This window comes from Sinocyclocheilus rhinocerous, unplaced genomic scaffold, assembly GCF_001515625.1.
Source record: "Sinocyclocheilus rhinocerous isolate Xijiao unplaced genomic scaffold, SAMN03320098_v1.1 scaffold40, whole genome shotgun sequence".
NCBI lineage: Eukaryota > Metazoa > Chordata > Actinopteri > Cypriniformes > Cyprinidae > Sinocyclocheilus > Sinocyclocheilus rhinocerous.
In genome coordinates, this window is record NW_015624837.1 from 725,119 (window position 1) to 746,077 (window position 20,959).

At 34.9% G+C, this 20,959-nt stretch overlaps 1 protein-coding gene across 1 annotated transcript in view; it reads left to right on the forward strand.

Annotated features, from left to right (window-relative positions):
* The window catches only part of LOC107746282 (protein LBH-like), a 15,361-nt gene extending 7,817 nt beyond the window's left edge, over window positions 1–7,544 (forward strand). Inside the window, exon 3 of the mRNA XM_016560421.1 lies at window positions 7,399–7,544. Coding sequence (XP_016415907.1) covers window positions 7,399–7,544 — 146 coding nt within the window. The remainder of the gene's footprint in view (window positions 1–7,398) is intronic.
* The last annotated feature ends 13,415 nt before the right edge of the window (window positions 7,545–20,959 follow it).

Genomic DNA, 20,959 nt, shown 5'->3' on the forward strand with positions numbered 1-20,959 from the left:
CCTGCCTGTAGCTTTCTATTAGTCTTGAAGACAATGATTAGCTGGTTCAGGTGTGTTTGATTAGAGTTGGAGCTAAACTCTGAAGGAAAGTGACCTGGAAGGGCCAAGTTTGCCCACCCCTGCTCTAAACTATGTAATGACATGAAAAAATACTAAATTCACAAAGCTTTTCCCCCCCTGGTTCTCAGGAAGTTAAGTCTGTGTGCAGTGTTCTCCAACAGCTGACCATGGCATGGATATACTGGTCCATTGTCACAGTTATGTTCTGTTAGTTTAAGTTCATGAACTTTTAGTTTGTATTTCTTCAGTTCCTGTTTTCCTTTGTTGGTATTCCCGCACTTCCTGGTTGCTATGGTCACTGTCATTATGAGTTTGATCTGTTGAGCTGTGTTAGATTAATTATCTCGTTTGTGTTTGCTTTATAAGTTGTACCCTTGCCTGCACTCTTTGTCCGGTCTCGAATCACGTACAGTATACATGTGTTTGACGCCTGCCTGTCTTGGTAGATGGTATTATTAAACTCTGTTTGGAACTTTATTCATCTGTCTTTGTCTGTATTCCTGCAATAACATCCATAAGCACTTTACAATAAGGTCCCATTAGTTAACATTAGTTGAAGGAATAGTTCACCCTAAAATGACAGTTTGCTGAAAATGTACTGACCCTCAGGCCATCCAAGATGTAGAAGAGTTGGTTTCTTCATCGGAACAGATTTGGAGAAATTTAGCATTGCATCACTTGCTCACCAATGGATCCTCTGCAGTGAATGGGTGCCGTCAGAATGCGAGTCCAAACAGCTGATAAAAACATCACAATAATCCACAAATAATCCACATGACTCCAGTCCATCAATTAACATCTTGTGAAGCGAAAAGGTACACGTTTGTAGGAGGCAAATCCATCATTACGGTGCAAATCTGTTTGAACTCATCTACATCTTCAGCAAATTTTTAGTTTTGGGTGAGTTATTCCTTATAGTTATTGTAATATAAAAGTATTATTAAATGAGTTGAATCCTTATTTAATAATAAGTAGTAATAAATGTTTAAATTATAACTTTAAATAAGATTAATACGTTCTTTAGAAGTATTTTTATTTGTTAGTTCATGTTAATTAACTACAGCACAAATGGAACCTTATTGTAAAGATCTTAATGTATTAATTATTAATGTATAATATATTAGCATATAAAATGTATGAATGTCTATTGTGTACTTGGCATTGTTTGAAAACCTCTAAGCACCAAACCAGCATAAGCCAATTTTCACTAATATGAAAATTCTGTTTATTTAAGGTTCTTTTGGTTGATTTAAGGTTCAGTGTTCTCCATAAGTACAATCGTGTGGAGGTGAACCAGGCTTTTTCCAGCAGTCGACAGCATTAAGCTCAATGCAGATGCTCACACCACTGATCTGCCATGGAGCATTTTGTGAAACACTGAAGCCAGTGTTTACGGTCTGGAGAACAACCTTGTATTAGTGATTTGGACAGCATTATAAAATCCTCCGTTTTCAAGCAATGACCCATGCACTGACGGCACAGAGGGGCAATTTTGAAAAGTAATTTAAAAGGGGAAAGCTTACAAGCCAAGCTGTGGAACCACGGTTTGCAGAGAGAAAGAGAAAGAGGTGAGATTGGATGCGAGAAAGTTCAAAAGAGAACTGATGATGTTCTTTGTTCTGTCTCCTGAGCTTCAGAAATAAATAGCCAGAGGTGAAATGTCAGCATGTGAAATTACTTCACTATTTTTGTTCCTTGTGCATGTGGTTTGGTCTTCTATTGTAAATCCAGAGAGCTCCTATTGTGCCGTGCTTCTTGATTTGTCTGCAGATGTCAGACGGTGGATGAACAATAAGGAAATGAGAGAAGATGTCAGAGCAATTCAAGTGCCAATGAATCTGAAATGCGTCCCATATTCACACCCCCTCACACAAAGTGAATAGAGCCGTGAGAAGCATCTTGACATCAGGTATTTGTGAGTCTGGTTCGGGGTGGAGGTTCTCAGGCGGTTCCTCTCCTCCATGGGACGGCAGCACTCCATGGTGAGCAGCCCAGCTGGGATCAGAGCGCTCACACTGAGTCAAAGTTCACGCTGCTACCTGCCAGCCACCCAGATGCCACACTAAAATAACAGCTGATATTTACGGTGGAAATGTCAAACCCAGTTGTTTCTTCCAGCTGAGTTGAGCTGAGCACTGGCTGGTTTCCTTACAAACATGCACAAGTTTAATTAGAATTATGTAACTTGATTTTATGCTTATGGCATCCCCATAAGCCCCATTTGATAAATTATAGACTACATATAAATAGGATGAAAGTACACACAATGTAATATGTGCTTGAAACATGAGCATCTAAGTGTTTCTTTGCCTCAGTGATTCGACTGGTTTCTTTCCAAGTGAAAAGAACATTTATTGAGCAGTTCAGCAGATCCCAAGTGTGTATACAAGAAAATGCAAAGAAGTCGCAACAACACACAATTAGCAAACGCACAAGTACATTATTTAATATATTGTTTACAGAATCGTTTAACTTGTTAAATAGCAGTCATTTATTGTCAAGTGACAAATGTGTAGGTTAATAATTAAGTTCTATTAAATATATATATATTTATATTTATATTTATTTATTTACAAAAGGAAATTTGGCAGAACCTAATTTTTTATTATTGTTTTATTTCTGCTTTTTGAAACAGTAAGTAAATAATCACTTGACAAAAATAAAACATAATATTCATGATGACCTTGTTGCTGCATTGGGCTACTACAACAAAATATAATACTGATGATGATGATGATTCTAATAACATCAATAACCAATATGCAGAACCTATTTTTAATTATTGTTTTATTTTTGCTGTTTGATATCATAAGTAAATAATCATTGGACTACTACAATGAAACATAATAATTATGATGAGGATGATAATTCTGAATATTATTGTTGTTGTTGTTGGGACTACTACAATAAAATATACTGAATATCATATTGTATTATTATTATTATTATTATTATTATTGTAATCTAATGATAAGTTAACATATTGTATCAAAAAGCAAAAATAAAATAATCATTAAAATATGTTCTGCATGTTAGTTCCTAAAACACTAAACATAAAGATAATCTACAGCATTGTTGGTAAAAACAAAACATGAAAATATATTTTCTTACAGAGCAACATGTGGATTAAATCACTGCATCGTCATTTGGATGGTTACATTCATCAGTACTTAATGGGATCAATTATCGTTACATCAAACTGGCGATACGCGTGGCTGAAGTCAAATCCGGATGAATGCTCAAAGGAGATTTCAGAAACAAAAGGACACACACACACAGAGACACACAGTAACTCTCTTCACTTCTCAATCCTTCACACCTGAGTGGTCAACTGCGTCTCGGCAGGATATGAAACCTCTTTCCGTGAATAAACATTGATGTCCAATGCTGAGCAATTTCTCCTCTGAGTATTACAAATCCAATTACCACTAAACAGCAGCACTCCTTTAGTCACAATCATTTTGCTCTCACTTCCTGTCTGTCTCGCTCTTTCTTTCATTTATTCTCTGCTCAGCAGCTCTCCCCTGGACTAGACCTCGTATCAATAGTTGTGATACCCTGCACTTCCTGCCTCTTACAATCAAACAGCCTGCCATTTTCAGGAGATGAAAATAAAGAGATGGTTCAGAGTGGATTCAAGTAAAGGCCAGAACATGCTTAGTCACTTGCACGGACATGTCTCAGTTTGTGTGTGTGTATTTATGAAGTGCCAGTGTTTCCACTGTACAGCATATTGAAAGTCCACTTAAGCCGAGTCTGTTCACTTGGTTGCCATATTGGGAAGAGAACAACTTTCTGTGGAGGCAATAAGCATACAACTACAGCTCCTATTAGCTTGAATGTGGGAAGACTACAATCTCCAAAACATATTACAAATCAGCAAAAAATGTAACAACAGTATCTTTAGCTCAGATTATGCAAAAAAGAAGAAAAATAATAACAATAATAAGATTATTTATTTGAAATAGTTTCTTGGTCCTCTTTTATCCTTACTCTTCTATTACTATTGACAAACAAACAAATAAATGCAATTTTAAAAATACCATATTTGCTGTGTTGTGCTAGATGCATGAAAGATACTACTGGTTGAAGATCTATACCTTAGTGAAAATATTATTTATGTATTTAAGCCTGAAAAACATTTATTAAATTTAAAATACATTTGTGGCATTAATCATGTGACTCGTCCTTTGTGAAAAAGAAGTGTACTCAATTGCACTCAAATCTTAAAAGTATATTTTAAAAACTGTACTTGCAGATAATAATAATAATAATAATGACATAAAAGGCCACTTAAGTGCACTTAAAGAAAGTTTACTTTCATGACTAATTCTACTTTATTATTTAAAGCTAATTTAAAGTTTATATTCATTTATTGATATATATATATATATATATATATATATTTATTTTTGTTTTTTGAAAAATATATATTACTATTGTTGAACACCACTGCACAGGAAGTAGATTCTTCATCACTTTATACCTCTACGAGGGAACTTACCCTTTCTGCATACTTCTCCCTCTTCCTCTTCCGCTCTTTCACCTTACTGCTCTCCTCCAGCTGCCGTTTCTCTTCCTGCCGTAAACGCACTGCCCGGAAACACAACCAAATCATCCAAATATATATATATATATATATTTTTTTTTTTAAAGTACTAAACTTCATCATTACAAATGTGTAATTACAAATAAATAAATGACATACAAGTTGAAATAGTAATTACATTAAAGTATAATTTTGTTCACCATAAATGCTCATTAGTTCATTCTACTTCAAAGACAATACAAGTAATTATGAAATTACATGATATTAAGATGTACTTAAAGGGGTCATATGATGCGATTTCAATTTTTCCTTTCTCTTTGGAGTGTTCTCAAGCCCGCGCCTCTGCTTACTCTAACCCTCCCGCCGTTCCTCACGCTAGCCCCCGGCCTCCGTTCACTCTAGCCCCCGGCCTCTGCTCACTGTAGACATGATTTTCTCAGGCCACATGTAAAATCATATGAATTATTATAAAGATTATTAAAATGAATACGAATGGATGACAGTTGATTACAATAATATTTCAGTTTATTTCCATCATTAGTAACAGTTTCCCCTGTGGGACAAAATAAAGTTAATATTAATCGTATATAAATAATAGGCTACTTCATTAACTTTGTTATTTACTATCCCTGTTGTAGTACCGTATTGTCCCGAATATAACACAATATTTTTTTCTTGGAAATACATCTGAAAAAACGCGGTCGTCTTATATTCAGGGTCATGATTCAGTTTATTAATATGCATTAAGAATGATCACATAATTCAAGATAAGGGGGCAGAAAATGTATATATTCATATAGTTATATCAATTCATATAGTTAATGAATATCACAGGATAATAGACATGATTTTCTCAGGCCACATGTAGTCATATGAATTATTATAAAGATTATTAAAATTAATACGTATGGATGACAGATTACAATAATATTTCAGTTTATTTCCATCATTAGTAACAGTTTCCCCTGTGGGACAAATAAAGTTAATATTAGTCGTATATTAATAATAGGCTACTTCATTAACTTTGTTATTTACTATCCCTGTTGTAGTATTATTCATAAGTAAAAACCAACAAGATTTTTTTTTTCACCATGTTTCCAAATTCTCTACCCAAGGTCGAAAAGAAATGTAAAGAATGTAGAAACTGAAAACATTAAATACTTTTGTGATCTATTTCCATTTGTTATTTTCAAAAGAGAAATACTGTCATGGATGTTTACAGAGCAGAGGTCACCTTTTTTAATTCCAGTGGGAAAGATGGACTTTTGTTTGTCTTTTGTTTATTATTATTTTGTGCTGTATTGTTGGTTACTGTGTTATTTCTGTTTCAAAAGCCAGCAATAAATAACACTTTCATATCTAAAGAGTGTGTTCATGTGATTTTATACATTAGTAATGTTGGGAAATGAATAAATGCATAATAATCATCATAATCGTAAAACCATGATTATTCCTGAGACAATAATCGTACCAACAAAATCTATAATCGTTGCATCCCTAATCACAACGCACTGGATAGCTGGCCAATCACAGCACACCTCGCTTTTTCAGACCGATGAGCTTTGTAAAAATGACGCGTTTCAGAAAGGCGGGGCATAGAGGAGAAACAATAATGTACAGTATGTGGAAAATAATGTGTTTTTTTAACCTTAAACACATTTCATTACACCAAATACACAAAATACTGTTCTTTTTAGCAACATCATATGACCCCTTTAAGTCATACTTAGGGGGTTAAAATGCACTCTTAACTTCATTGTATTTAATACAAATTTGAACTATAATAAATGTTCAGTTAATTATAAATATCATTACATTTAGTTTGCACTTAAGGATATTCTTTATTTCTGTAAGTAGCTCTTTTTTTTGTTTTGCTAAATTTGACTATTTTCACAAGGGAATGTCTACAGACATTCAGATGTTCCTGTTGAAGCTTGAGATGCTCTTTGGATCATTCTCAAATCATGCATACATTATATGAACTGTGAAAGACAGTTTTCAGCATTGTCACATATATTCTTTATATCATCAGTTCAGTGAGAGAACCCTCATGTGGATGAATGGCTGGACATGGTTAAATATTCAGTCCATTCTCTCAGGATGTCTGTCTCCTCACACAATTTCATCCTGGGTGTCTGACCCATGAAATGGAGTGAATAGATAGACTGGCCTCAATTAGTGGCTGTCTGCAGGCATAATCTCTGATGGTCATATTCAGCGGCCAGTCAGCCAGAGGGAGCAGACAGATACATTTATCCAAAAATCACACATCTACTGCTGGAGCGAGTGTTTGAGAAAGCTGCTTGGAAATAATCATTATTTTTGGAATTCCGCTTCACGCCGCTAATCAGTAGTTCAGCGGAGGTCTTACACATGTAAATGGTGTATGTCCTTCTATTTTTCCTAAGGATTTTGACTATGAGGTGTGGATGAAAAAAGAAGAAGAAGAAGAAGTACTATGTAGACCGGGGTGCCTAACCCTGGTCCTGGAGATCTGCCTTCCTGCAGAGTTCCATTCCAACCCTTATCAAACACACCTGTCTGTAATTATCAAGTGCTCCTTCAGATCCTAATTAGTTGGTTCAGGTGTGTTTGATCAGGGTTGGAGCTAAACTCTGCAGGAAGGTAGATCTCCAGGAACAGGGTTGGGCACCCCTGATGTAGACCAATTCTCAGAAAACGTACAACAGTTTTCCCAACCAATATTAAATAATACAAGATTATAAAAACCTGTTCATCAAAATATTTTTGTCACAATCCCCAGTCACCAGTCCATTCACTACCCTCAGTCACCAGCCCAGTCCACTGGGAACTACATTTCCCAGCATCCCTTCTGGTCAACACCTGCACACAGTCAGTCATCACCACACCTGCCATAGATGATCTCATCAATCTCTGTATAAGAGCAGCTACTTTCCACTTCTTCCTTGTCTAGTCTTTCTCTCCAAGTGTGAGGACTTACATGGCTCCTTGGGTACTTACCTGTCTTCAGTCAGTCTTCACTTAGCCTTCACCGCACACCCGCCAGCACCTACAACAAAAAACTGTTTATGCTCAAGCTAAGTGCTATCTATCGTCATTGAATTATATACTCACTTGTTTACCACACTGCTTCTCTGAAATACCTGTGAATAAAGACTTTGTTGTTGATGTTATCTCCTTCTGTACTTGTGACAATTATATAACATTTTTATAACTCTGAGTAATAATAATATATTATAACTGTGTGGTACATTAATGATGTCAGCATACACAATTAAATTATACATAACCAATAATCATAAATAAAAATATTCTTCAATAATTCATGCATATTTTACATACTTGAAAATACTGACTGCAAATAAAAATACATAAAATACAAGTAAAACAAAATATGTAATTGATGTGTGCTTACATTTTATTGTAATGTAACATTTTTTTACTTAAAATTAAACTTTATATTACTAATTTACTTTGAACAGTTATGAGTATATTTGAACTTTGTAAGAAATAGCTGTGATTACTGAATTATATATATATATTAAATTATTCATATTACTGAATTTTATATATATATATATATATATACACACACACACACACACACACACAGTGTTGGGGAAAGTTACTTTTAAAAGTAATACATTACAATATTGCGTTACTCCATAAAATAACTAATTACGTACTTTTTATGGAAAGTAATGCGTTACGTTACTTTTTAAATCTGGACAGGGCTTGCTTGTTTGGTTTGTAAATAAAAAAGTTATATTTTTGGCAAATATAAAAGCCTTTTCACACCAAAAGTGAAATGAATAAGCCTCAGGCTGAAGGGAAAGTAAATGTACGTCCCTACAGTAGAATGAAGAAGAAATTTCAACACACTTCAGCAATAAAAAAAAAAAGACAAATCTTTGTCTAGAGTAATTTTTGCTTAGTATGTTTGAACTGGTCAGAAGCAAATACATTGGTTAATAGAATGGGATTAAATACATAAAGTATATTTGTGTTTAACATTTAATTATTGCAGGTTTGTGTCATTTTCTGAGTTGCATTATTTTTATTCATTTTGAGGAATACTGAATCAGTTTTTTTTTTTTGTGAGAGATGAATTAATGCATATATTTATTTTAGAATTACAGTAACATCTTCTGATTTCTCTCAAACATGGGGACAGGAGAGCTGTCAATCAATAAATTGGGAAAAAAAGTTAGTTGCGTTACTTATTTGAAAAAGTAACTCAGATATTCTCTTGTAAATTAAAAAGTAATGCGTAAAAGTATGATTACGTAACTCGCGTTACATGTAATGTGTTACCCCCAACACTGTATATATATATATATATATATAATATTGTTATATTAAATTATAATAACATTCTGTAAAATGTATGCGGTTGGATTCCAGTATGCCCACATCATGTAGCAAGCGCTACATCACTGCTGCTAGTAACACACAAATTAAACACTTCACCTTTGATTTCCACAGTATTCTCTGATTTAATTCATTAGTATTTATCCTCCATGATGTAACATGGTGCAGAGGAGGATACCCAAAACCCACGGATGTCCTTCTCGCTGCCAGTGAAACGATTTGTGACAGTTTAAATCTTTTAGGTGACAACTTAAATCTTGTGGAGGTGTGCAGTGATTCAACATGAGTTTCCAGAGAAGCCCACCTGTTAACCGAGGAGGAAAATAAACTCATCGCAACCTCTGGGTCACGCTTCTGAGCCGCCATCTACGGTCGATGAATATGCATTCACAATCATCCTCATCCATTACAATCTCATCAAGGAAGAGAGAGATGGAGAGAGTCGAGGCCCCCACCTGAGTCACATTCAAATCAGCTCTATCCCCTCTTATCATTATAACCCCAGGCACATATGTACAGACAGATACAGAGAGAGACCAGGAGAAAGAAGAGCCTGGTTAGTGGAGGGGAGCGAGAGAGACAGATGGAGAGGTAGAGAGCGGGGGGAAAAGACAGGATCAGGAAGAATGAGATTTGGTGAGCGGAGGGGTGCTGTTGAACCTTTGTCAGAGGCAGATTAAAATTCATACAGTCTAATCAGCCGCTAAATTTAACCTTGCCAGCCAGACCCCTATTCTGTTCCTCACACACACACACACTACCACCTTGCCCTGCTATCGTTCACAGCAAAGACTGAATTCAGCAGCACTCCACCTATGAGCGAGCCCTCACAGAAATAATATTACACATTCATATTTCTTGACCATGGCTGATTAAATTCATATCACATGTGCACTGCAGACTACTATTTGCTGTTACTTTTCCCCCACTACACAATAGCAACTAGCAATTCACAAAAGCTTTTATATCAGATAATATAGAAGGGAAATAAAGTGGAAAAGAGGAAAGTGTGTTTTCAGTGGAAACTGAAAGCATCATGTTTTGATAGAAATACACTCTTAAAAATAAAGGTTCTTTATTAGCATTGATGTTTCCATGAAGAACCTTTAACATCCATGGAAACTTTCCATCACGCAAAAGGTTCTTTAGAATAGATCATTAAAATGTCCTTCAGACTAAGAAAAAATGGACTGTTCTTTGGGGAACCCAAAATGTTTTTTCTTTTGCATCACTGCAAAAAAGAATGTGTGATTGGTACGAATAAGTTAAACTAAAACATTTTTTTCTTCTTCAAAAGATGCATATGACAAAGCCATCCATTGTGGTAGCACAAGGCAACAACATTTACAAAGGAAATAAAAGTTGAAAACAAATGAGCTAACACGCAACATAGATGCTCCCAACCACAAGAGGGCAGTGTCAAAATGGAAGAATTCTACACCGCATACTGATCGGGAGCATTTGTGTGGTGTCATAGCTTAATTTTGTTGTGTATTGAACTTTTGTTCGCATATAAAAATTTGTTGTGCTGTGAATCTTTTACATATCTTGAAAGTGGTCATTGATTTCATTAAAAATCTCAGGTTGCTTTGCATATGATTTATATAGAGTAACAGAATAAATAACGTAATTATGTAATTAACAAGTAATCTTTTGTTCAAATGGCAAAACAAGAATGGGGAGAAGAGGGGTTTAGTATTATTTTGTTTGGGTGGTTGGTTTGTAATATGTATTACATAAAATATTCCAACAACAAAATACAAATAATACATTTTAAAAACATGCACACTGTTAAACATCTCTTTGGTTTTTATATATTAGCAAAAGTTGCTGATACTTTAATTTTATTTTCTAACATTCCTATCACTTACGAAATTTCTTATGATAGGGTGTTGGTATGTTGTTTCTAATATATGCTGGGTGGTTAGTTACTGTCCCAAGTCAAAAGAGCCCAAGTTCTTAAATATGGCTTAAGATCCTCCTTCAGTGTAAGTCTACGAGAATTTTTCACCCTAGTCTGATAAGAATTCACACACAACAACAATCCAAGCGAAAACATAAAAAAAAAAAAAAAACTCATCATATGATAAAGTTGAACTCTCATCTTCTGCCTCTTTCTCTTTTCTAAAAAGTTACTTCTTATTGCCTCAAAATTGACCTCTTGTTACTTAAGTATATGAAGCACACTACGTAGAGTTTTTCTGTCAGAAAGGCGACTCTTTCTTCTTTTATCAAAAGCGTTTCATGTCATTTGCAATTACAACATGTCAGAGGCCAACAGTCCCTGAATAATTTTCTCTAAATGATAATAGATCTTGATGTTCATTCAAATAATCAAGATTGTGAGTCGTTCATTTCCATAGGGGTCGCTTCCTGTTAACTTTAATTTCCTTTAGATGAATGCTGACCTCAATTTCTTCTTCCAAATAAACTGTGTTGGACATTCCTTTTTACTTCCATCACAATGACTACATAGGGAAGCCTGGTTTAATTGCAGTGGACTTCTATTGCTTTATTTTTCTTGTCAGTTTTTCCAAATTATTTGTTGTTAAGAAAAAGCATATTTCAACCAGTCCATTCAACCAGTTTTTCAATCGTGTGATTGCGAGTATCCCATCGATATGGGGAAGTCGTGGCCTAATGGTTAGAGAGTTGGACTCGTAACCCCCTCAGGATTGTAGGTGGGGGGAGTGAATGTACAGCGCTCTCTCCCACCTTCAATACCACGACTGAGGTGCCCTTCAGCAAGGCACCGAACGCCCAACTGCTCCCCGGGCGCCGCAGCAAAAATGGCTGCCCACTGCTCCTGCTGGTGTGTGTGTGTTCACTACTGTGTGTGTGCGCACTTTGGATGGAATAAATGCAGAGCACTAATTCCGAGTATGGGTCACCATACTTGGCCACATGTCACGTCACACATCTAGAAATTTTTCATGTTCTGGGAATGTTTTCAGCGGCAAGTTTTATTTTAGTTCCCAGAATGTTTTGCTAAAAGGTAAGATAACATTCTCTAAAAACATTCTAAAAATGTTTGTTGATAACATTGTTAGAACATTATCGTCTAGCATTCTAATAAAGCTTCCCATCACACTAGATGTGGACTTACATTGCTCAGAGGTCAAATTTTGGTTGAAAGTGAAAACCCAACCTTTGTTTGATGTCAAGCTCCAGCGTAAATAACTCCAAAAACAGCATTACCAGCTTCACTTATAAACCAGATTCACTTTATTTCTGTCATACATTTACAAATGTTCTTATTGAGATTAACAGAGGTGTGTTGATGTCTGTTTGAAAGTAATAGTTTGGTTTGATGTCACCATTATGGTGAGAAGTGTTTGCTTTAGTTGGGCAATTTGACTCTTGACTTTTTGATGTTCTTAGCTGCTGTAACTGTGTTTGTTATGACAAAAACAGCAAGAGAAAATGTGATCAGACAATGTTGGCTACTTGCTGATAATAAAGATATTATCATCATTTAGTGATCTGATTAACTGATCTCATCTAGAGTCTAATCTATGCTATTAATTTCATATTAATGACTGTAGTAGTGTGTTTCAACTGTGTAAGGTCCAGCAATGTTCTAATCAGATAATCTGTATTTCTATCTGTAATTTTTTTAAATGATGTATTTCAACAGCATAATCTGTATTTCTATCTGTAATTTTTAAAACACATTGTTCACAAATCACTTTGAACTACTGAATGCTTAGACACACACAGACATCAAGAATCAGTGTATGAATCTCAACAATGGTGACATGCTTCATGTCGCAATGCATTCTGGGAACCCTGCATGAGCTTTGTATGATGCACCCAGAAAACATTGCAGCATGAAGCTTTTCTTCTTTTTCAACAATGGTGAATCTCACCATTGTTGAGATTCATACACTGATTCTTGATGTTTGTGTGACAAAGAAGGTTTTTTTTAATTCTTGAAATTATCTAATTAAAATCTTGGATCTCGGTCTGTATAACCATAAATAATGTGCAACTAATACCATAGATTAGACTAGATGAAGTCAGATAATCAGACTGCTATATGATGATATCTTAATCATCAGCAAGTAACAAACATAATTTAATCACATGTTCTCTCGCTGTTTTTGCCATACCAAAAATAGCTACAACAGCTAGAGAAAAACATCAAAAAGTCTAGTCAAATTGCCCAACTAAAGCACTTAGCACTTAAACAAGTATCACCGTCATGGTGACGTAAAACCAAACTATTACTTTCAAACAGACATTAACATCTAAACCACAGTTAATCTCAATAAGACCTTTTGTAAATGTCTGACAGAAATAAAGTCAATCTGGTTTATAATAAGTGAAGCTGGTAATGCTGTTTTTGGAGTTATTTAATGAAGTTGGAACATCATCAAACTAAGGTTGGGTTTTTACTTTCAACCAAAAGTTGACATCTGAGCAACATTTGAGTCCACATCCAATGTCGAATGGAAAGTTTCCCACTTAAATTTTAATTAGAATGTTAGAGGATAATGTTCTAATAATGTTATCAATAAACATTTTTAGAATGTTTTTAGAGAATGTTATCCTAACTTTTAGCAAAACATTCTGGGAACTAAAATAAAACTTGCGGCTGAAAACATACATATGTAAATGAAACATATTATTATTATTTGGCCAAAGAAAACTTATTAAAATCGACATTTTTCGATAATAATTTGTGCATTTTTCAAATGTTTATTAAAAGTGCAAAAAGTCATTAACAAAAATCAATATTCAATATTCAAAACAAAAAGTCAATATTTTACTTTTCAGGCAGCATTTTGTGTGTACGGTTCTAATTTCAATTTTGGTTTTTAGCATAGCATTTAAAAATACAACAACCATTCAATAAGACCTTTTGTAAATGTCTGACAGAAATAAAGTCAATCTGGTTTATAATAAGTGAAGCTGGTAATGCTGTTTTTGGAGTTATTTAATGAAGTTGGAACATCATCAAACTAAGGTTGGGTTTTTACTTTCAACCAAAAGTTGACATCTGAGCAACATTTGAGTCCACATCCAATGTCGAATGGAAAGTTTCCGCTTAAAGGCAGAGTAAGGGATTTCTGGTAGCCAATGTTGATATTTGAAATCACCAAAACAAACACACCCCTACCCCAAAAGGGTCTTGCCCCTATTTTGATAGCTCCGCCCCACATATACGTACGCAACCGAATGTTCTCGGAACATTCTTAGAACAATAACATTCCTAGCTGGGGTATAGCACATGCTAAACAAACACACTAACTAAACTAATTTAAAAAGGATCCTAAGGAAAAAAAAAATCTTGCCTAATATTTTTATGCCATTTGGGCAGAGAGAGTGACTGAAGGTGACTGAGGAGGGATAATGAGCACATTTACATTACAGGCTTGCAGATGAGCCTAGGGGAGCCTGATTAGGAATTGCCCTCTGGTTACCGAGGTGATTATTATTCTTAATAATGAGTCGCAGGATTTCCAAATACAGACTCCCGGGTTCTCTTGGAAGAGTCACGCAGTCTGTGGAGAGACAGAATCCACGGGGCAATAACAGTTAACGAGGCACAGAGCGCCCTGAATGCATCTAAAAGTCCCAAGAGACCCAGCGATTAAGGGCCAGTGCAGATGTCCAGTACTTACTCACACAAGAAGCTTTATAATACCTGGGAAAAAGATAGCCGTTAGAAATCCATTAGCATTCCCAGTTCAGTTGCTGTGTCCGTGTAGTACTCCCAAAGTCCATTTCATGCTTTTAAGAGACCTCCAAAAATGACATACACTACTGTTCAAAAGTTTGGGGTCAGTACGATTTTGTTTAAAAGAAACTAGTACTTTGCTTTTCAGGAAGGATGCATTAAATTGATTGAAAGTGACAGTAAAGACATTTATAACGTTACATAAGATTTATGTTTCACATAGGCTAAATGCTGTTCTTTAGTACTTTCTATTCATCAAAGAATCTTAGGAGAAATGCATCACAGTTTCCACAAAAATATTAAGCAGCACAGCTGTTTTCAACACTGATAATAATAAATGCAGCGAATCAGCATATTAGAATGATTTCTGAAGGATCTTGTGACTGGAGTAAGGAGGCTGGAAAAACAGCTTCGCCATCACAGAAATAAGTTCCGTTTTAAAATATTTTAAAATAGAAATCAGTTATTTAAAAATAACTGGCCATAAGCATAAGAGAGCATATGAGACTTTCAAAAACAATAAAAAAAAGGGTGTAATTATAGCAAACAATCAGTAAATAAAAATAAAGTGTTAGTTATTCGATGCCAATACTGACCCCTATGTGTGCAGATGCATAATGCAAACAAGCAAACAAACAAAAAAAGTTGTAGACAACATATACCAGCAGAGAAATGCCAGATCAATATATTCTGAGAAAAAAGTCTTCGATTTGGAGTTCTGATGTAAATTCAGTATCATTTGTGTGATGGCAACATGGTGGTCCCCAAGAGGTGGGAATTGTGTCGAATAAAAGCCTTTTCTTAGTGAATCAGCTTTCTGAACTTCGGCTCAATTGGACCGATTACTTCACAGAATGCACTTGCATTTAATGACAACTTTAGATGATCGATATAATTGCAATGGAATTTTCTTGAAATTTTGATCCTCTTCAGAAAGCATGATGTTTTCACTCTTACTTGCCTTTGTAAGTGCCTGCATTTTATTCTTAGTCACTTCAATTGCCTTAGTATCTAGTTTGTCAAGAAAGCATCTTAAAAGCCTATGATTATGGACGCCTATTATTGTCACATAAGAAAAAAAAGCATGCTATGGTAAATCATAATTATGACATAAAAAGCCAGAATTATGACATAAGTGAAATTTTTAACAAAAGTCAAAATGTGAATAACAGATAATTTGTCAATTAAATTTTTACTTTTTACCTCATAATTATGACTTAGTATGTCATAACATAACATATTTTTTATCTCATATTCATAATTTAGCATCTCATAATGTCAACAGCATTATTTACAGCATGTCATAATTTTGACTTTCCTAATAATTTTTGAATCTCCTAATTACGATTAACCATCATTATGACTTGTGTCATAATTTCGAACTTTCATGTAAATTTTTACTTTTTAATCTCATAATTCTGACTTGGTATCTAATAATATCAACTTTTAATGTCAGAATTCTGAATTTTTATCTTATAATTATATTTTATAATTATAATTATATATTATAATTAAGATTAAACCATTTTTTTCCCTTACATATTTTGGGGTTTCCATATATAATAGTTCAAATTGCTAATACTGCAATAAAACTGTCCTAATTTTCAACTGCAGCAACCAACGAAGGAGAACTAATCCAACACCCAAACATCTCTCATCAGAACACCAGCTAACTTTCTGTGTGTCAGCAGCTCAGAGCTGACAGTGACTCCACCATCCTCACTCTGAGAGAAAGAGGATTGGAATTGTGCCTAGCCATTGTCAATGAGCATGATGCATCATAAACATTGTGACCTCCTACGTGAGGGGCTTTTTTGACAAGGATTTGCTTAACAGTAACTTTGCTGAATATGACTAGATCCTCATCATCCTCCGAACAGTGCAGAGTCACTGTACATTCGTTTTATTCATCAAGCACCCGCTGTATTTGCTGTGGCAGGTGCCCTTAAATATGACTGTTTAATTCTGTAAGCCACTAACTGTTGCTGGCATGTTTGCTGGTGAACGTGAATGAGCAGATGATAAGAACAAATGCAGATTAGCCCCCGCTAGCTAACATGTGCAGCAGCCTTCAAGCGGCCAAAATGATTTGTCACTGTGTTCTTATCATCTGCTCATTCACGTTCACCAGCAAACATGCCAGCAACAGTTAGTGGCTTACAGAATTAAACAGGGATATTTAAGGGCACCTGCCACAACAAATACAGTGGGTGCTTATACACTAGTGGATAACTATGCATTTAAGTGACAAACACAGAAATTACAAATACATTGACATGACTTGTTTTACTAAAGCACTGCAACACAGTTCATACAAACTTGTTTTGATCATAATTACATCTTCACATGATTTTGAAGTGAACTAGTGACCTCATGTGGTATGACAAAATAAAATAAATACACTTTTGATCCATTAGATGTCAGTGTTTAATTGATACTGTGGAGTCTAGTTCATTCAGCAACAACTGGATATTATTTCTTGTTTTATTCATTATATAGGCCAGTACACTACCATTCAAAAGTTTGGGGTGGGTAAAATCTTAAAGTAAAAACAATATTGTTGTAAAAAATTATTGTAAAAAATAATACAATTTAAAATAATTGTTTTAAATGTATTTTATAATGTTATTTATTCCATAATGGCAAAGCTGAATTTTCAGCAGCCATTATTCTAGTCAGTGTCACATGAACCTTCAGAAATCATTTTAAAATGCTGATTTGCTGCTCAAGAATTTTTCATTTTTTTCAACATTTATCAGTGTTGAAAACAGTTGCTTAATATTTTTGCAAAAAACCGTAATGTTCTTTTCTTTCAGGATTTTTTGAGGAAAAGAAAGAACAGCGTTCAAAAATTCAAAAGAACAGCATTTATCTGAGATAGAAATCTTTTATAAAATTATAAATGTCTTTAATGTCACTTTTGATCAATTTGATGCATTCTTGCCGAGTAAAAGTATTACTATTTTTAAAGCAATAAGTGGACCAAGAAAGTATAAAGTTTGAATAAATGTAATAAAGTCCACACTGAACATAGTTTTACAATCACTCAAATCAAATGTGCAGTTTTCTGGTCAGATTCATTTCAAGAAACTTTCTGATTTTTGTTTCAGTAGCCTATAAATCTTGTAATAGGGCATTTTAGCAGAAGAGAGGGACAAAAAAACATGATGCTCAGAGATACAAGACCTCAAAACATCACGGTAATGGACAGACAGCACTGCCAAGATCCCATTAAACTTCAATTCGGCATTTCCTCTTCTAAAGAGACAGATCAAAAGAAAATGGTCACTAAATTTTTTGTCATTCACCTTGAGCTAAATTACCATGACATCATGCAGGCAGTGTAACATATATTGCATCGTGTCCCACTACACAAGATTAATATTTACAGTTGGACTGTAAAAAAAGGGTCAGAATCCATTCTTTCATCATCATTTTCTCCCACAATATGCAACTGTCATGTTGTGAAGTGGAGGAGTCAGAAACTACTGTAAACAGAAATACTGTGATACATAATTGCTATGTAAACAGCATGAGACCCTCAGCTTCATTCCTTCAAAAACTAATATGTTTGTTACCACCGGTAATTTGAATAATTACACGTTTTGATATGAACTAGTGACCTCATGCGTTTATATTTTTAAAAAAAAAGAAAAAAAAAAAAAAAAAAGAACATTAACAGGTTAATTCCAGTAGATGTCACTGTCCAACTGATGCAATAGTAGAGTGAATTCATTAACTACTGGCCATTATTTCTCATCTCATTTATTTAATTGTCTAAATACAGTCCAGAGCTGCCAAGAAATAACTCAACCTGACATATTCAGGATGAATGGCCATTTTGATTGATAATTAATGCTATGTAAAATGTATGGTCTGGATGTTTATTTTTTTAAAGTACAAAAATAAAAGCTATTAGCTTTCTTTAGATTCTACAATCTTGGATGTAAATATTGATTTCATAATCATAATTCCCCATTATACTACAGAAGGCATGTACATCCACTTGAAGAACGTCTGTAGGCAGCAGTGAGGGGATTTCTGGAGAAATCACGAGGTTTCCAAGAAACTGTGGCTGAGAATCTAGCCTTCACTGACAATGTCCTTTCCCTACAGTAGCTAAATAAAATGAGTTGCAATTTATCAAAGAGAGACTATAGATTGCATTGTATCCCTATAACCAAAACTAAAACACAAGTAAACTGGCTAGCCTATATAGATTCAGTCATACAGCTAAAATTACATATGTAAAAAAAAATATAATAATAAATTAACTCATTCAATTCTCCTTCTCCACTGACTATTGAAATTTGCTATTATGTTTTTCATTGTTAATGCTGTCAACAGAATGATGTCTACAGTAGATTGCAGCACAAACTTACATTTTAGTATAATTGTAATGATGTTTTATTAACAAAGTTAGGGAGGAGCGCGTCAGATACTTAGCCTAATTAACACAAGTGGAACTCCTCACTTCGATTTCTTACTACACTTATACGGGGGGGGGGGTACTCTAGGTTCGCCATTCCCAAGCTCGGAGCCCTTCCCCGGACAGCACGCCAAATATGCATTACCATACTTTAGCTAATTATATATAAGTGTGAACTAACGAAATGCTACTTAAAATAGAACAACCCACAGGCTATTTCCAAAGGCTGACCAAAATACATTACACACACACACACACACACACACATACATACACACAACTCCTTGGTTAAAAACAACCTAATTTGGGTCACTTTGATCTGGATGCTTGGTATCTTTAAAATTATGCCTAAACAAGAATATGTAAATGGTATCGTTAGACTCATACTGGACCTCTGTTCTTGTTTTACTAGATTTTCCACAAATCAGACATGAGTCATGTTAGATATAGGCCTATCATTATCATTATTTGTTATATAGTTAACACGCAGGAAGTAGGTTAGCTTTAGCAATCAAGATAGGACTTCTTTTTTTTTTTTTTTTGCAAACAGTCATTAAGTGTCAAAACATAGGGTGGGTCTCCTCTCCACTACATCAAATAATGCAGCAATGCAGATGAGCAGCAGTCTATAAAAGTAGCTGTGCAGGGCTCTTGTACAAACTGAAAGCTAAAAGAGAGTTGAGACACACTTGGGCTGCCTTCAATTCTGGATAATGGCCTTTAGCAGAGAGAGAAAAGGTAAGACAATCTATGACATGACATACCATGTTTTGTTCTGCAAATTTTGACCATTGCTATTTAGAGTCTGAGATGAAACGTTTGATTTTAAATGTAAATAGACATGAATTAAATAATTTGTTGTGTTCTTATCTATCCTTCTAAGTTAAACATAGCCTAATGTATCTGCCACACACCTGTATTTGAGAATTCACGAAATCGTATTGCTATAAACCTAGCATCAGCACAGTGCCTACTACAATGTGGACAACAGCCCAGATTTGAGCTCTGCTATTAGGGACTGAAATGTGGCAGACGAGACAACATAAACTACGGAGGCTTGTGTTTAATTTTACGTTAAATGCCATGTCGCGAGTTTATTTTAGTGGTCTAAATTCTTTCGCATATTAAATAGCAGCTTGCAGCTTTCTCTCCATAGCGCCATGTCATCATTATTACCATAGCAACAGAGAGATAATAAACTCTCTCGGACATTACATGTAACATCTCTCGGTGTCAGTGGCGGCTCGTCGGGGGAGGCACAGCTTCCCCATAATTTTGAGGTGAAAATGGAAGAAGGACGATTTAATCTTAATAAAATTCACAATTCATTTCAGTTCATGTCTCAGAATGTGTATTTTTTTGTTTGTAATTTCACAGTTGTAATACCATAACGTGAAAGCGCCGCTTTTCTATCGCGAATGTGCCGAATCTGCTGATGTAATAACAACCGCTTGGTGATAGAGAAGGGTAGGGGGAGGCCGGGGGATGAGATCAGCATCGAGTGTCTGTTCACTTTCAGCGCTGAGGAGTGTTGAGAAAAGAACCCTCGCAGGGGAGGCTAGCCTCTCTTCTGATATCAACCAATCATCAAAGAGACGTAAATTACGTGATTGAACGTCTGCCGCTGCGCTGATAATGTACCAAGTAGGGCTGTTCGATTCCGAAATTTTTGTAATCGAGTCCGATTCCGATTCCTGGTTCTGGAATCAACAAAATCGATTCCAAGAATCAATACCTCACTGTTGTTTTCGATTCTTTTTCTTTTTAGATTGAAGGAATCTATAATCTCACCATGACTGCAGGATAAAGGTCGTAGAAAGTATCCTCATAATATGAAGCTTTATTTGTAAAAAAAAAAAAAAAAAAAAAAATTCAAAAAAATTTT